Here is a 17107-nt window from a genome sequence, read left to right as displayed (position 1 = left end):
GAGCTGCTGCTCGTTAAATACGGTTAGCGTAAGCTTAGATGTAGCTTCGGCTACTAGCCGCTCCCTATAGGCGTTACCTGGCAACCAGTACAATTCAAGGTTGAAGTGAGAGCGGGCGAGTGTGAGTGCAACACCTACTGGCAGGGAAGAATTAAACTTGTAGCTGACACCTTTAATTCTCCAGTAAGATGACGGATGTGGAATCACCTCTGTGCTTGTTAATTACCAACATTTTGTTTTAGCTTTGTTTGGTGCAGCCTCTGTCCTTGGCTCGGTCTTAGCCCTCCCCTCCCACAGCACAAGCCCACAAGCGCGTTGATGCTGTTACTCCCAGGTGCAGGACATATATGTGTGTGTGTGTGTGGATGTGCTTGCATCTGAACACCGCCTTTGAGAGAGTGTGTGTGTGTGTGTGTGTGTGTGTTTTCTATGAACATGGATCATCTCTCTTCTTTACTGATGGGCCTGTCCCCTACCTCTCTCTCCATGACCCACTTCTGGTGTGCTGACACCCCCTGTTCACATCATGCCTGCAGCAAACACATGTTGTCAGAGCAGTGAGACAGGGCAGGGAGAAGGTGAAAAGGAGACAGAAAGGGGGAGTGGATGCACGTCCCCATGCCTTGTGTCAACAAAATCACACATATTTGCTTAGATTACAGGGCTTAAAGTGATTGCTGGCACATTATGTCTCACATGTTGCTCTTTCTAACACCTCCATGTTACAGTATGATGAAAAGAAGAAAACACTTGCTCAGTAGTCTATTCATTTATTTCTTTTTTAACTTGATGGTGAAATACTTTGTCCTCTCTTTCTTGCTCTACAGAGCAGTTTCCTGGGTAGTGCCACATTTTCAGTCGGTGATCTGCTGAGGGCTAAAGATGAACGACTGACCTTGAGTCTCAGGTAAGTGTGTAGTTTCTGTCATACTCTATTCATTGCTCGGTGCGTTGCTCCAGGCTAAATAAAATTCTGACTTCAGAGTCCAAAGATAACATCTCTTCACACAAGAACTGACAGACAAACTTAAACATCAAACTGAGATGAGTTGGGAAGAGAAACCAATCCACAGATGTTGCAACAGCAGTTTCGGGATTGGTGCAGTAGCTGCCAGCGTTGTTTGTATCAGGGATGTTGTGTTAGCATGTGAGAATACAGTTCTCTGATGGGCTTTTTGTTTTGTTATGCTAGATAGGGCTGGGAATACATGTCTTTTCTGAGAGTTGATTAGATGAAAGGAATAAAAAAGAACACCTGTGTCTGTGTATAAAGAAGGGGGCGTGTCATTCTCTTATTTTCAAGGACCATTTTAATACACTCGGGGACACTTGGAACCAAAATTGGGCCATCGTGGTGCAATACAGAGAAAAAAGAAACATTTTTAAAGGTTTGGGCTGTGTAGAGCAGAATGTGCTCTCTGCTTTGAGTCAGTAATTGCTTGATGAAAACGAATCAGCTAACACAGAAAAGGGAAAAGTTTGACCCCCAGATGTGCAACGTATTTCACAGACTTGCTTAAAGACAAGACTCTAAGGATAAACTCAGAGACCAATGGTTTTGTCTTTTGTATTAAGGTAATACAGTAAGTTCCTGAATATTAATAATGGTGTGTACTTCTCACAAGGTGCTTGACATGGTTGCTAAGATGTAAGATGCAGGTCTATGAAACAAACAGCAACAAATTTGACAGGCATGAAATAGTATTTAACAGGTAGGTTTAGAAATTTAACACAGCAATAATGAGGTGTTGAAACATTCACAGGGTGTCGGCTAATTTTTTTTTTTCAAAATGTTGCATACTTAAGTGACTGTCTTCTCTGCATGTATTTCACTGTAACTTAAGCTAATGGCACAGATGTTGGCAGACATGTGAAGTTATTAGTGACATCCACCTCAGGCGATCACCTCCTACGCACTGGAGGTACACAAAGCGTTCACATACAGTACAGTAAGAGTCTCTCATTTAAACCACACTGACGATGACCACGGCTGGAGGCCGTCTGTCGACCTCAGAAATCTCAATAATGACCATTATGGCCATTATTAAATGTGGCCAATTTCTCTTTGCCAGCGACAAACAGCCCATCCATCCAATTTTTGTGAATGCAATATCTCATTAATGCCTTGAGGGAATGTTTTCAAATTTGGCACAATTATTCATTTGGACTCAAGGATAAGATTTTGGTGGTCAAAGGTCAAGGTCATAGTGACTCATGAAGAGAAGGAGACAACCATATACTTCCTAAAAAATTGGCTAGTTGGCAAACAACCACAAGGTATTTAATTCTAGTTTTGTTTTTATATACATACGACCCTGTGATATCACTGGTGGATGTGATTGCAGGTGCACCTATCATTGATGTCAGGTGTGCTAAGAGGTGAGACTGTCGATCAGTAAGACAAAGCTATTCGCATTGCTGTTACAAATCACTGTTACTACTGCTAACTACATCAGTCCTATGTTATGGCTCCATTTACTGTCATAGCACTGGAGTCCTTTTCTCTGCTGTGCCCAGTATGAGACGACTTCTGTTTGGACACTAAAACCTGCCCTGAACAAAAGACATTATACTCAGGTCAGTTGTATTAGTCATTATAGTGATGAGAACGTTTCTGACTGAATCAGTGAGTATCATGCAGCTATTCAGGACAGAGGGCAAAATATTCTTCTGTACTTGTAGCCCAAAGGGATAGTTTGGTCACAGTAATCCTACGTGGCGGTCTCGACTGAAGAGGCGTGTTGCCGAGGCTACATAAAGAGGGGTGAAGGTTTTCCATGGAGACCAATGACTACATTATATTTGCAAGATCATAGGCTATCCTGTAAATGTGGATAGTAGTGAGCATTTGCGTGTGTGTGTGTGTTTGATCTTGCTTTGGTCCATAGCTCCAAACCTTTTCCTCATGTCCATGTGGTTAAAGCTTTTGAATTTGCCTTTGTCAGTCAGAATAACATTAAATATGCAAAATGCCCTATGGCTTTTTAAGCAAGTGCTCTGATTCAGTGGTCAGAATATTCTTCCTCCACCTGTAAACTGTTAAAATGAAATTGTCTCTGCCTCTCCCGTTAGTATGTCAGACCAAATTTCCTTTTTCCTTCGCACTCATAGTTGTGTGTGAAAATATGCCCCTTTGGCAGTCCTCTCTCTTTTCTCCTTTGTTTTTGCTCTCTTTTGTGATACTTTTCATTTCCTGTAGGTGATCCCAGGTCATATGGTATAATTGTATCTTGCATGAATGACTATATGAGCTGCCGTGACAATAGAGGTTACAGCCCCTGCGTTGCGTGTTTGCACATATGTGTAAGTGCATGCAAACAATTTCCACAGGTGTTGTTGTGCACACAGTTGTCATTTTACTCCCCTGTAGTCACACTGCACTGTTGTGTTACTGGTTAATTTTTTATTTTCATTTTCTGTATTTGTTATTCCTGAGGATGACATGAAGTTCTCCCATGATACTTAGAGTGCTGCCACAATGCTTCTTAATATAAGAAAGAAAGTCAAGTTTACCTTAATATCTGGATGTTGCTTTTGCTGTATTATTTTGATCACTATTACTTTATTCCACCTACATAGATACAGTACAAGATGACTTACAGTATAGAATAGGGAAGCATAAAAAGAAACAAATAAAAATGGGTATATCAAGCCTTTTTATTCCTTTTTATAAAGGTTAATTGTGGTTTACATTCACAATGATATGTTTGGAAGAGATTGAGAAGATATACACTTTATTCATCAAGAATAAATCACATTGTCCCAATCATTTCATAAGAAGAGGTAAAAAATATATATTTTATTCCAACTTGCTGTACTTCCTTTTCATACAGCTTAATCCAACCTCTTCGGGCCCACAAAAGTAAAATATAAAATATTACAACCAATGACTAGAAGTTGCAAGTAGTAGATAGATATTGCTTTGGTGCAAGGGGTCAAAAGGCTGTAATTCCCTGCTTTGGAGGTTTTTATTGTTAAAAAAAAAAGAAGGAATAGAAAAGCTGGGATTCGCCAACAGAAGCAATCACATTACTCATTACTGTAATACAATGATATGGAGCTGTTTTACAATGAAATATTATCCAAGCTAAGCATACTGTAGTATATTTTAAAGGATCAGAGGGAACCACCTGCACTGTGCTCCATAATGACCGGTAACATATTTAAAGTCTTTATATAAACTCACACTCTGTTATTATAGCCCGAGGAGCTGTTTTAAGTGCCGTGTTGGAGCTTGAACGTGTTGCACTGCCAGTCAGCGAAGCATGCGTAACACATACAGACACACAGAGGAGACTGTCTTGATTCGATTTGTTGTCTGCTTGTTGGTTCATCCAGTGAGAAAACATTTCAAAGATGAGCAGCTTTTTTTTTCATGAGCATGTATGATTCATTCTGGGCTGTTTGACCTGTGCCTGAGCCTATATGATTCACAGTTCATGTTAGTTCTGCTGGCCAAGCAGCTTTGATGCAGCAGCACTGACATGGACAGGGGTGCAACTCATTCTGCCCCCCAAGGAACAGATGCTTCATTTTAATACAATGTTCTAATCCCCACTCTTTCACTTAATTTGAGTTGACTTCGCTCAGCAGAGGGAAAGTGGGACTACTTTATCTCCATGAGGCAGTGATTGATTCCCTTCAGTGAATCTCAAAACCAATATGACTTTGACCAACTTCTCTTCATAAGCTCTAGATTTACATTGGTGCTGAGCATATGTAGAGAGGAAATTGGTATTTGACCAGCACCGGCGTGTGTATGTGATTTTTTTGCTTTCACTTTGGCCCCTCAGTAAAGTTCAGTCTGCTACAGGGCTGAACACCTCAAAGCTCATTTCTTATTCCCTGAATTCACTCTGCATTTCAGCTCCTCTCTCAGGTCTCACACCCACTTTCATGTGTGGCTGGTTTGGATGTTTGTCACGGATTGTTTTTGTTTCCTGTAAGGCACGACTGGTTTGATTTGGGTCACTTTTTTGAAGGTTCCTGACAGTGTCGTGTTGAATGAGTGGGAGTGGTGGATACATGGACTCAGTTCTTGTGAAGATCTGTTTCTTTTATGGGCACCAGAAGCCATTGAAGTGATGATGAGAAAATCTTGCCTTCCTGCAGCTCTCACACAACCAAAAAGCACACTGAGGTGCACCAGACGCTCACCAGCATATAAACAGACACAGCACAGACACCAGGGCCTTTATAAAACACAGACTCAAACTTACAACAGCGAAAAAAAAAGGGTAGAAGGGAGGACTGGGTTGCCTCTTTGAAGTCTGAACCTTTTTTAATCAAAGAGCAAACATTTGATTTAAAGGGAATTATTGATATGTTTGGTCAGCGCACAAATCCAGTTTGCCTGATGGCAAACCACCTGCGAAATATGTCCAAAGAAATCACAAAAACTACATGTTGAGTGTCTTTTAAAGGCTGCCGTCTCTGTGCATTTGTTAGCAAAGATGGGAACAAATTCAATCAAGATTGAAAGCTGGGAGCTGAATAAGAGGAATTTTTATGTGAAAGGATTTGATCTGTGCTCTGAGCAGAAGATAACCAAGGTCACGGTGTCACGTGAGGTCATGTTTGAGATAGCGGCCATGATGATGGTGAGGACATGTACATCTTTGTACAGGTGTGTGCATACAGTATGCCTGAATGGCTACATATGTGTGCACCGATGTATTGAAGATACAGTATATTTATGTCATAGCAGTATATCCAGTCGTCTCTTGCCCTATACACCTATAAACTCACACAACTACAGCAAATACTGCAGCCTTTAAGAAAAGATTATATAAGTACATGCTTTTTTCAAGGTCACTTCATATTTGCACAAAATGGCTTTACACAACATTTTCACATCACCATATCATGTAACTTCCTTCTTGCACAGTTAAAAGATATGATAAATGGAGCAACATTAGCGTTCACTTTGACTTTGCCTCTGTCCACCTGATTTGAATAAAATCCAATGTTTACACCTTTAGCTCTGCTTTGGTCTCCACCTAAGCAGGACATCTGACTCTAGCTGCTAAGTATTCAACCATGTTCACTAGCTCGTCACTGGTCTGACTCACTGGATGTAGTGGTCTCTGCGTATAAGCTCTATAGGCGCTTGGCACCTATTAAAGGCGGCATACTCTCCTTTCCCCTTCCCCAGCTTGTTACAGTTGATGTTGATGTTGCTGTCAGACGTTGCCCCCTACATGCTGAAAATGTCAAGATGTCTTTTTCTTTTTTTTTAGATTTACTGTAGATCGTGCAATCACACAGTTGAGATATTCTACGTTGTTTGTGCAACCACCAAAACAAATTCTCCTCCAACACAATTGCAGGGGTTGAATCCTTGTGCAGAGTATTACCCAAGATGTTTGTGGTTTAAAGAAATGCAGGCAAGCCAGAGCATTTTGCCTCGGTAGCAGAATGGTAATGGTTGCAGCCAGACCTGTTTGGTGATGGGAGTGGGTAGTGTGTGCACTTGGTTTGTGAGAGCCTTCTTTCCAAAAAAAAAAAAGGCTGCTTGCTATTGCTGGAAACAAGATTGTTGAGAGCAGTGAGATTGAACCGACACAATAAAGTATTAAAACCAGAAAAGCAGCCGAAAAATTCTTAAGTGCTTGATAGAGCTGAGAGGAGCTGATATAATCTGTGACACTACATTACATGTCATGACTTTACTCATATTTAGTTTCAGGAAATATTAGTGCACCTTCCACCATCGATTATTGTTTGATAATGAAACATACTGTTTTAATATGTTCACTTTTTAGTACCCTTCCCCCACACTAAGTATGCTGTCACAATATTGGCCTGTAAACAGACTGACCTCCATGCTGCTTTGCCAAGGTACCTGCACAGAGTCTGTAGTAAATCTCTCTCTGGTTGTGTGTTATATGGAGTTGGACTCCTTGCCTGGTTCCCTTGTGGCCATCAGTCACACAGAATGAAGGAGCTACAGCACCTCAGAAACGCTGCCCTATCTCAGCGGAGTAATGCATCACATAGCCACACTGAACCTCAAGATTTTGTTTACGATGCAAGAACTGATCACTATCATAACTGAGCTCTGAATTGTCTGCCGATTGCAAATATAATGCAGACACAGTGTATGACCTGCGTTATTCACCAAGGACTCATGCTGACTAATGGTCCTTAGGTTTATGTTTAAGTATTATAGTCACTGAAAGCAGTGTTACAAGTGATTTAAACGGTGAACTGTCTACCTTTGGTTTATTCATGAAATGTCATTTGTTCTGGATTTTGTTGCATTTTATTTCAAACTCATGTGAGAAATCCATTTGCATACATTTGCAAGTTTTTATCCTGCCTCTCCACAAGCTCGGTGGACTTTTTTTTTTAACTGAATAACTTGCAAGTACCTGTTTGTCCCTCCAGCGTAGGGCTTGGCTCGCTTTGCAGACATGCACATTCTAAATCTAGCATGGTTTAAATGGAGACCTGAGAATAGGAACATAACCCGTGTGCTACAGGAGCTGCAAAGATGTCAGTGCTACAGAGGTCTCTCAATAATGCATGTTATGTATACACATGGGAGGAAAGATTATTATCTCCAAAAAGGGAAAGTCAGCCTCCCTCACCCCACCTCAGCAGCAGCGAATAGTGTTGTATAAATGGCACATAAATGGGTGATGTGAAAATGTGCACACACCATATAAAGAAGAGTGCACGGGTGCCAATAAAGAGTATACGATTTAAGTTTGTGTTGTGTCAAATTAATGGCACACTCTCCACTCTTCATATTGCTATTTCAGCCCTGCTGCTCCCTCTGCACTCATTCCTTTGCCCTCTCAGTCTCTCACACTGTAGTTCCCTTTTTCACCTCTTGTTATCTCTAAAACTTTATACACTCAGTAGGAGAGGCAGCCTATGACCCAGTTCTACAGCACAGTCTGAGATTTGATTTTGATACAATTTTGTATGCTTGTACTTGTGTGCATGTGTGAGTGCGTGCACACGTGTGTGCGTCAAGAGATTTACCATGGCAAGGCTACATTATCACAGACCAGTGCCTCCGCTCCAGATAGAACATCTCATTACTGTCCTACCAGTAAAAGTTTAGCCTGCTATCAAAATAATACCATTTTACCACCCTAGAGCCTGCACTATTGCCCTGTCCCAAATCTCACAGTTGTCCACAGACAGTTACACTCCCTTACACTGGCTCCCCTCTGAGTGATTTAATTTGAGTCTGACCTAAAAGTCTAAAGATCAACTATCTGATCCATTTATGCTGAAGAAAAGTGTCTGTGTCTGTGTGTGTGTCTGTGTGTTTGTGTGTGTTTGCTATTTTTGGGCACAAATTTCAGACAGTTAATTGAGGACAAAAGCTATGTCCGCCATCTTCAGGAAATGAATTCAAGTGTGTGGAATGTCTCCAAAAGTGACCTGGGGCAACATGTGTGTGTTTGTCGTTGTGGCTGTAGGTATGGTTTTGTGTGTGTCTCTATTGTATATTGTCATCATATTACTTTTATGACAGTTTATCCCCACCCGGCTCTGGTTGGTGAAGTTTGGTTAGGGTTAGACTGAGGTGATTGTGAGGCTTGTGGTCAGTTGTGTGTAGTCAACAATACAGTGTTCCCTCTAAGTCACAAAAACAGGATCATGTGTGTATTTCATTATTCTTCATCTCTGTGGGGAATTCCAAATTAATGATCCCTTTATTGCAAACGACATGACACAAAAATGCCCAACACTATTTAAAGACAAACTCTGGATTGTTTTTGTCTGCATGGCACCAAAACGTAAAGCTGTATCGCTAATTACACCACTCAGAGGAACGATTCCTCTTCCGTCCCTTGTGGCAGTCACACACGCTCTCACATATGTCGACATTTTTCACTGTGTAGTCATTAGCTGCTCAATTTGAACCAGTGGATCATTTGAAATGAAATGAAATAAGGAGGTTAATTATTAAATATTTAAATGTCTTTATTTATGGTGCCTTCATGTTATCAGTGCTGCAGTGAATAGAGGAACATATGTACAAAGGCACTTAGGGGAGACTAAAGGACACTTAAGGCCACCGCATTTGAGTGTTTGGCTGGTGGAAAACATTTTATCTGCAGTTTGCACATGGTGGGGAATATTGGAAACGAGTTTGTGTGTTGAAAGAGAGAGAGAGAGAGAGAGAACGAGAGAGAAATCATCAAATAAATTGCATGTAATGTCGGTGGAATGAGTTTAAACTCGCATTACCTTGTATTCATGAAACCGTGCACACAAGCTTAACTGTGCACATATGTACACATTACATACAAGTACGTGCACATGCAGATTTGCGGCACATGTACACATTATTCTGAACACACAAAACCACACACACACTACATATGTATGTAAAAGATGGAGAAAATGCACTCACTTGGGCAGAAATAAATGCACATATGGCCTCCTCATTTCCCCCCCTTCAATACTAAAAATGCTTCTTTTCCGCACAGTTCCTCTGCATAATCTGTGAGATCCCCCAGGCATTAGGGCTCATGGGCAGAATATGAAAATAACTAATTCGGCCAATGCCGCACCATGGCATCAAAATGCAACTTGGAGAGAAAAATGTGGAAAAAAGGAACATATTCCATTGACAAGCTGCCTTAATTACCTGCCATGAGTAATTACTATTCCAATAAACTGAGCAGCAACATCAGGGACAACCCCAAGCGTACAGTAGTATAGAGCAGTTAACTCAACATCCATATTAAACAATAAAGCTCCAGTAAGACCTGGTCCAGGCCAATCATTCATCGGGCTCTTCCTATAGCTCATCTCCTTGCAACAAAACACATATAGGTCGAACTAAGAGATGAGAAAATGAGATGTGGTGTGAGGAGCCAAAGATGGAGGAGAGAGATTTAATAAATCTGGCCCGACATGGTGCTGAGGCATGCTAGGGGCACAGCTCATGCCAAGTCCTTGTCTAAGTGATGAGAGGATGATAATGAGGACAAAATGGAGAGAGGAAGAGGGAGGGGGAGAGTAGGTGTATAAAATCAGGTCCCAAAGGTTTGTGTTGTTTTGTTTTGGTATGCCATCCTCCATTTTTGCAGTGAGATTAAATTCTGGTTTTCCATCATTCAAACTCTCTGCTGGAGCAATGTAACAGAGAGCTATGCAATCTTTCCTTTTGCTCCTACTCCAATATGTGCACCAGAGAAGGTGAGGGTCATGCATAATATCCTGTCTGACTCCCTGTTTAATATCAACCCCAATAATTCAGTGTAGTGTCCATTTGTAGGCATATAATAGCTAAAATATTCAAATATTTGTAATTCTTGCACAGTGCATTGCATTGGTAATGTGTTGCTACTTTATTTCCTTAACCTCTTTAATTGGAAGCTATAGATATTGTATTAGTTACAGAAAGTCAAATTAGACTAGATATACCAACATAAAATACACAAACCCTGAGCTAGAGTTTGATTGAATCAATAATATGGAAAGTTGCATTCAGAAAGTATTCACACCCCTTCACTTTTTTCCACTTACATGTTGCTCATCACTTGCCCAGTAGCCACTACTCAATGGTGAAGCCTGGTGGTTGCAGGATGCAGTGGGGTGTTTTTCAGCAGGAAGTAGTCAGGATTTAGGGAAAGCTGAACAGATTAAATGCATTTTTTTTTATTTGCCCAGATTAAAGTGAAGAAATATCCTTAATCAAAACCTGTGTGCTCAGGACTTCAGACTGGACCGAAGGTTCACCTTCCAATAGAGCAGTGACCCTGAGCACACAGTCAAGACAATACAAGAGTGGCTTAGTAAAAAATAATGCGTATGTCCCTGAGGGCCAGAGCCCTGACTTGAACCTCACCAGACATCTCTGGAGAGAAGATGTCTGTCCTCCGACTGTCCCATCCAACCTGACAGCCTGAGAGAGTCTGCAGAGAAGAATGGCAGAAAATCCCCAAATCCAGGTGTATAGAGCTTCTTGCGTCACACTTAAGAAGACTGGAGGCTGTAATCGCTGCCAAAGGTGCTTCAACTAAGCACTGAGAAAAGGGTCTGAATATATATGTCAGTGGGATATTTCAGTTTTCCTTGCAAGAAAAGAAAAACTTTTTTTTACATGGTCATTGAGACAATTTTAGCATAAGGCTGTAACAGAACAATATGTGAAGAAAGTGAAGGTGGCTAAATACTTTTTTGTGCTTTTTTATGTTAAATTATGATAAACCTGTACTAGTAACCTTTCCAAGTCGGCTTTTTGGCCCGTTGTGACTTCAGGGTTCAGATTTTTTACCAAGACATTTTTTGTGTGTGTTTTCTGGGACGGACAAGGTTTGTTGTAAAAACTCCGACCCAGGTGTTTTCACTTATTCTGGCTGATTACACTGCTGCTAAAGCTGAAGAGATATCCAGTTAATTAATGATGTCACCAGACTCCATGTACTCAATGATAATAATAGTTTCATTTTCTTCTGCTTAACAACAGGTGCAATAAGAGCAGGAGAAATGTTGGGTAAGTGTCTTCTGTAGACCTCCATACAACCCTGTGGAGAGGTTTAATTAGCCAAAATTACTGGTGATTATAAGACCACTGGGGGTCTACATTTAAACTTTCATGCTTTCTAGAAACTGTTATTTGCATCTCACAAATAGTTGTTTTTATGTTAGATTTTTTCTATTGAACTTGATTTTTTAAATCCTCTAAACACTTAAAGTTCACCCACATGGGTGACTGACCTCCTCTCACTACTGTGTGGGCATGCACAAACAGAGCTTGACTGACATCTCGGTGATCCCAGAGTTTTAGCACAGCCTTTATTAGTGCAGTAACAGTACATTAATAATTAACTCTATCAAAGTTAGAATAGGTTGAGAGTCTAGTGGAGCCACTGGGAAAAGCTGCATTTCCTGTATGTGTTTTCTCACCAGCTCGTTGCCGTTTAGAGCACCTCAATAAACAAGCAGAACTCTATTCTACTTGTGTTTGTCCAATCATGCATGTGGCATATCCACTGTGACATGTATCTTCAATTAGCATAACAAGAAGCTCATGTTGACTCGTAATGTTGACACTGTTTGGAGTAAACTGTGAGTTTGGCTACATTGCAGGGATGTGCTGCACGGGCACATTCCCATTATTTTGTTCACCCACATTTACATAAACGGTCAATCGGGTCTGTTCACACCGTTTATCTGAGCAAAAGAAGTTGGGTTGCCTGAATATATTTGTTGCCGCCTCAGACACTGGTATGTTTGGACATGCACACCCACACATACAGAAGCACACAACACACAACACAGGGACTTGTGCAAGTCTGGTCAAATCCTCCATTAGATAGCCCATTTTTCTAATGAGGGCCGACTGTGTCTGTGCAAAGTCCACACTGAAACTACGTTAATTTTAGGTCAAGGTCAAATATTTATCTTGTTGCCTTAGGCCACTGTTAGTATAGTGCACCATGAGGACATGAGCTATTCTTTCTGACTAAAGTTTTGGCTTCTTCTTACTGTACACTAGTGTGTTTGTCTCCCAGAAAAGAAGAAGCACAGCAGTTATTTTATTGTTACAGCGTACATCCACTCTTCTGTTGCTTAAAGGTCACAGTCCCATACTGGTCCATGATACATTTTTCAGGGAGACATAACTTTGCAGAGCCCGATTGCTGTGTCTCTTTAACGCCCTGAGACGGAGACTATGCAGAATGAATGCAGAATACCTACCTTGTCTATAGGAATGGCCTGCATCAGCACAGCTCTTAAATCCCTTTCATCCATTGGGAAGGAGACGAGAGCTCTGAGCTGCCTGCCATAACCTGATTTCAAAGGCGAGTTTTGATAGAAGAGTTACTACTGACCTTTCTTATTGGTTATTGAAAGTGAGTCCTTTGGGGAGACTTAACCTGAGACTCACCTGTTGTTATAATCTCAATCATCTTACTACACACTTCAAGCATTTACACTTTTTAACTTACCTTTCATGATCTTTCAACCGGAAAATATTCCTTAAAAACGAACAGAAAACGTTTAAACTGTATCTATTACTTGACCATTTAGCCATTAACACTGCTAATAACAGAAGCTACAGTAAACGGGGTGGTTTTGTTGTCTTGAGACATGGTTTATATTTCAACATAGATTATTATGATTATTTCATAATTTCAGTCCTGGTTAGGCTGAACTCGTGACTTCTCCTCTAGCACCACCAACAGTAGCAAGTTTGTATTAAAATAGTAACTACTGTAGATAAGTAAATTGATTAACAGAGGCCAGAGCAGGCTGAGACAAGCTGAGTGTGCAAACATACAGTAGCCCTTTATGAGAGGATAATAATAATACTTTTTCTACAATCTGTTCATGCTCAGTGTTGTAAACTATTAAACTGTTAAGAGATGGTGGTATATTTTACTTTGACCATTTGACCACCAAAAATGTAATCTTGGTGTGAGCCTTCCAGCAAAACTTTACACCCAATTGTATTCACTCGGCTGCACACACTCTTTTTTTTTTCTTTTCAAGTAGCAGCACCTGTCCTTGGAGCATCAACTGATGTCTCTTTTATTATACAGTATGTCCCTGTTGAAGGCTGCAGTATAGCTGGGAAACATGAAACAAAACTTTGGACAATGTTGCACCTTTTTAACCCACTTTAAAAGTCTTTCCTTTTAGATTAAGAAGTAGTTACTGATGAGAATCACTGTTAATCGTTTACATGCCAAGTATGTTATTAAAGGTGGGAACAGGTCTTAAAGGCCACTGAAGGACGAAAATATGAAACAAGCCTATATGTGGACTCATTCCCACCAACAACAGTTTCTATCATTGACAGTCAGATAGCAGAAAAGGCAAAACAGCTGAGTAGCCATAATGCACAATACACGTAATAGGTGCCGCTAAGCAACTCCCCGAATCCCATAGGAATATGAATTAACACATGGCCCTCCACCAAAACAGAAAGGGACATCCATTTATAGCAGCATGTTGTTCTTAGCACTGCAGATTGCATAGGAGAGGCAAATAAAATTACATGGTCATACAGTACACAAACAAAAACTGTAAACTCTGCAGAGAGGTAAATGAATGATGGAGAACAGGGACAGCATCAGCCGAGCCTTTTCTATGTACTGAAACCTGGATACATTTTATTATCCCAGTCATAGCACACCATATAAGGCTAAGTGGAGTTGGTCCACCTCAGTCTGACCAAACAAATCCAAATCAATCAACTATAATTGGCCCATTATGTGACTGGCCCTAATGTAAACTTTGCTCCTTTAGTCCATAAAAGAATCTAAAAGGAAGAGAAAATATGAAACGTCTGATCTTGGTCTTGGGAAATTCTATTTAATACTTTATGATGCATTGTCTTTGCTCATTTTTCATGGAGATAATCCCATTTACAGCAAGCTCAATAGCCGTTTTTACACCTTTCCCTGCTGACCGTGAAAGTTCAATCTTGATCCCAGTTTCACAAAACAATCTCAACTCAAGGTCAACTCACTGCCCTTTCTAGGCTACCTTTATTGATCAAGAAGAAATGATGAAAGCAGCTTCAAGTCCCAAAAATCCAATAAATAAATTAATGATTTTTTTTTCTTTAAAGTAAGTGCACCATACTTTGTGATTGTGATTATTATTTCTTTTTAATTTCAGGAAGTTAATTACTCGACTTCACCCTACTTGGTAAATACTGTATTGAATTCTCTGAGATTTTGTAAAAGGCTTTTACCAAAGATGTCAAACCAAGACTTAAATTGCACATAGTCATGGACCCGTATACAGCTCTATGCCATCATCATGTTCCAGGCTTGAGGCACCATTACATTCATAAGTGGGGACCTTATTGTGCAATGTCTTGTTAGTCAAAAATAACATTTTTAAATCAATCCTAAGGGTAAATGGGAGGCAATGAAGAGAGCATAAAATCTGCAGCGTGTTGGCGTCGATCATTATATTAGTGCTACCGTATGGCAGCAAAGATGCAGCATTGCTAAGGATTGGAGAAGAGGCGAATGCCAAGACAAGGCTCCACTTTGCTTCCTACTCATTAGCATTCTTCAGAAACACAGTCTCTACCCCTCTGCTGTCTCCATTCTGTCTTTGTTTCTTTACCTTCATCCCTTGAGAGTCCCTATGGATTATGGGCCCTGCTGAGTGTGTTAACCTACATCCCTGACTGCGTCTCTGCAGACATTCACTCACCCATTCCCATCTGTCTTACTGTGTGCACGCATGTGTGTTTCTGTGAAGGAAAGTGTGGGTGTGCACGGGGTATTTGTATTGTATTGCCACCTAAAACTCCCCGCAGATCCATGGCCTTTCTACCACGTCCCCATTCAATTCCTTCGCCAGTAAGAGTCAATGAAGCAAAGAACACCTATCATTTACTGCCTACCTATGTCAACGAGCCAATACAATCACCACTAGCGACTGAAGCTCTTACACTCCATCTGCTTTTGCGCAGCCGCCACACACACTCACTCATTCTTCTTTCTTCACCTAACACACACACACATGCTTTCACATAAGTGTTGTTTGCATGCAGCATCCCCTTCGGTCTCTAATCACAGCTATAGAGGGACACAGATAAAGGTCTGTTAGTGCTTCCTCCCCTGAGGTTGTTAATGAAACCTGCTATTCCTTACGGTTTAGTCCCATTAGGTCCCCAGGACCCTGACATAGATCACCCTGTCACACCCGTTGCAGCTTTCCAGGTAACAGTTTAGTAATGATGTAGCAAGAAACAATCACATGCCACATAGAGCAGGGAATTGCTCCCCTGCTTTTTCTCCTTCCCTATCCCATCTTTTTTCTTCGATCTTGTTTTGCGTGTGTGCCATTTGTATGTATATGTTGCAGTTGTATCGCTGTCTAATGCAGATGTCCCTGAATGTGTCATCTAGGTCACAAGTGGTGGACATATTGATCAAACGCCCTACATAAGCAATTTATCAACCCCCGAAGTGCTGTTTTGCAAGTGCTGTTTGGCTCTTTAAGGTCATATGTCTTAGCAGCCGGTTGACTAATCAGTTAGAGGTGGACGGCAACAACCTAAAGACAAGGGAGATTAGATTTTAGACAAGAGATAAGATGCATGATGTCAGGATGTACTCTAAATTTCATTGTAGGAAAATTCAATTAGAGAAGACAGTGAAGCACTGTACACTGTTCATTAGTATTAAGGAGCAGGTAAACAGTGAAAAATCAGGCAGTAGGCTTTATTGAGTGAATGAGGGAGTATGCTCAGGTTTCTTGGTTGTTTCAATAGACTTCAAAGGAGAACTACACATTTTATATATTATAGTCTAAGGGCACTTTCTGCAACAAAAAGGCAAGCTGACTAAGTGTGTTTGGAAATGCAGGACTGAAAGAATGTAAGTTTTAGTCGGCATGAACAGTTGTTTGTTCCTTCTTCCAGCTGATGTTACTTTTTCTTTTATAAACACAATCTTGTGACCAGCAAATGACCACAACCTTTCCATGATGGATACAGAGACACTGTTCTCGATAAACCAGGCCATTGTGTGGTCCAAACTATATGATGTTCATAAACAGATTGGTATTTTGGGAAATCCACACATTTCCATCAGTTAATTAGATGAGAAGATAAATACCTGTCATCTGTCTGTCATCTTCCAATAAACATGAAACTGTAGCCAATAAGCTCAGCCTCAGGCCCTGACACCCTTATGCCGTGGCTTAAACAAGTCTGTGTGCAGAAATAACCCACCACGACCTTTAGAGATGCTGTTATACATAACTCACATCAAACTCTCAGTAAGAGTGCAAATAAGAATATTTTCCACAACCATTCCTGTAAGAACTAACATTTAATTTCTGCACCATTGCTTCATCATGCCAGTGCTTGCTACCTTTAAGTGAGAAAAGGAAAAAAAAAAAGAAACCGTCCTCCAGTAAGTGTATGCTTGTCAGAATCATTGGCAGTCTAGATACTGTTGGTTGGCTTCTTTTTCAAGAGCAATTACAGGACAAAAACCATCTGCTTGACACAGATGAAAGGAGACTCTGTTTTGTCAGCTTTTATACAGTTTGTTGAGAAATAATTATGAAGACTTGGTGGCTCTCAGTGGGGGCATACTCTCTCCCTTCTGAGTCATTACACTTGAAAAGCCTCAGCGTTTTTCTCCGCACT

At 40.7% G+C, this 17107-nt stretch overlaps 1 protein-coding gene across 7 annotated transcripts in view; it reads left to right on the top strand.

The window, feature by feature from the left end:
• Positions 1-17107, top strand: part of inpp4b (inositol polyphosphate-4-phosphatase type II B) — a 145755-nt gene that overhangs the window by 55234 nt on the left and 73414 nt on the right. For all 7 annotated transcript variants that reach the window (XM_085781515.1, XM_085781562.1, XM_085781551.1 and 4 more), the window contains one exon: positions 828-907. In XM_085781515.1, the coding sequence (XP_085637641.1) occupies positions 828-907 (80 nt within the window). The remainder of the gene's footprint in view (positions 1-827; positions 908-17107) is intronic.

Source organism: Trachurus japonicus, chromosome 1 (assembly GCF_045865225.1).
Source record: "Trachurus japonicus isolate A0001 chromosome 1, Traja_1.0".
NCBI lineage: Eukaryota > Metazoa > Chordata > Actinopteri > Carangiformes > Carangidae > Trachurus > Trachurus japonicus.
The sequence above is the reverse complement of the archived record's forward strand: the minus strand, read 5'-3'. Positions and strand labels throughout refer to the sequence as shown.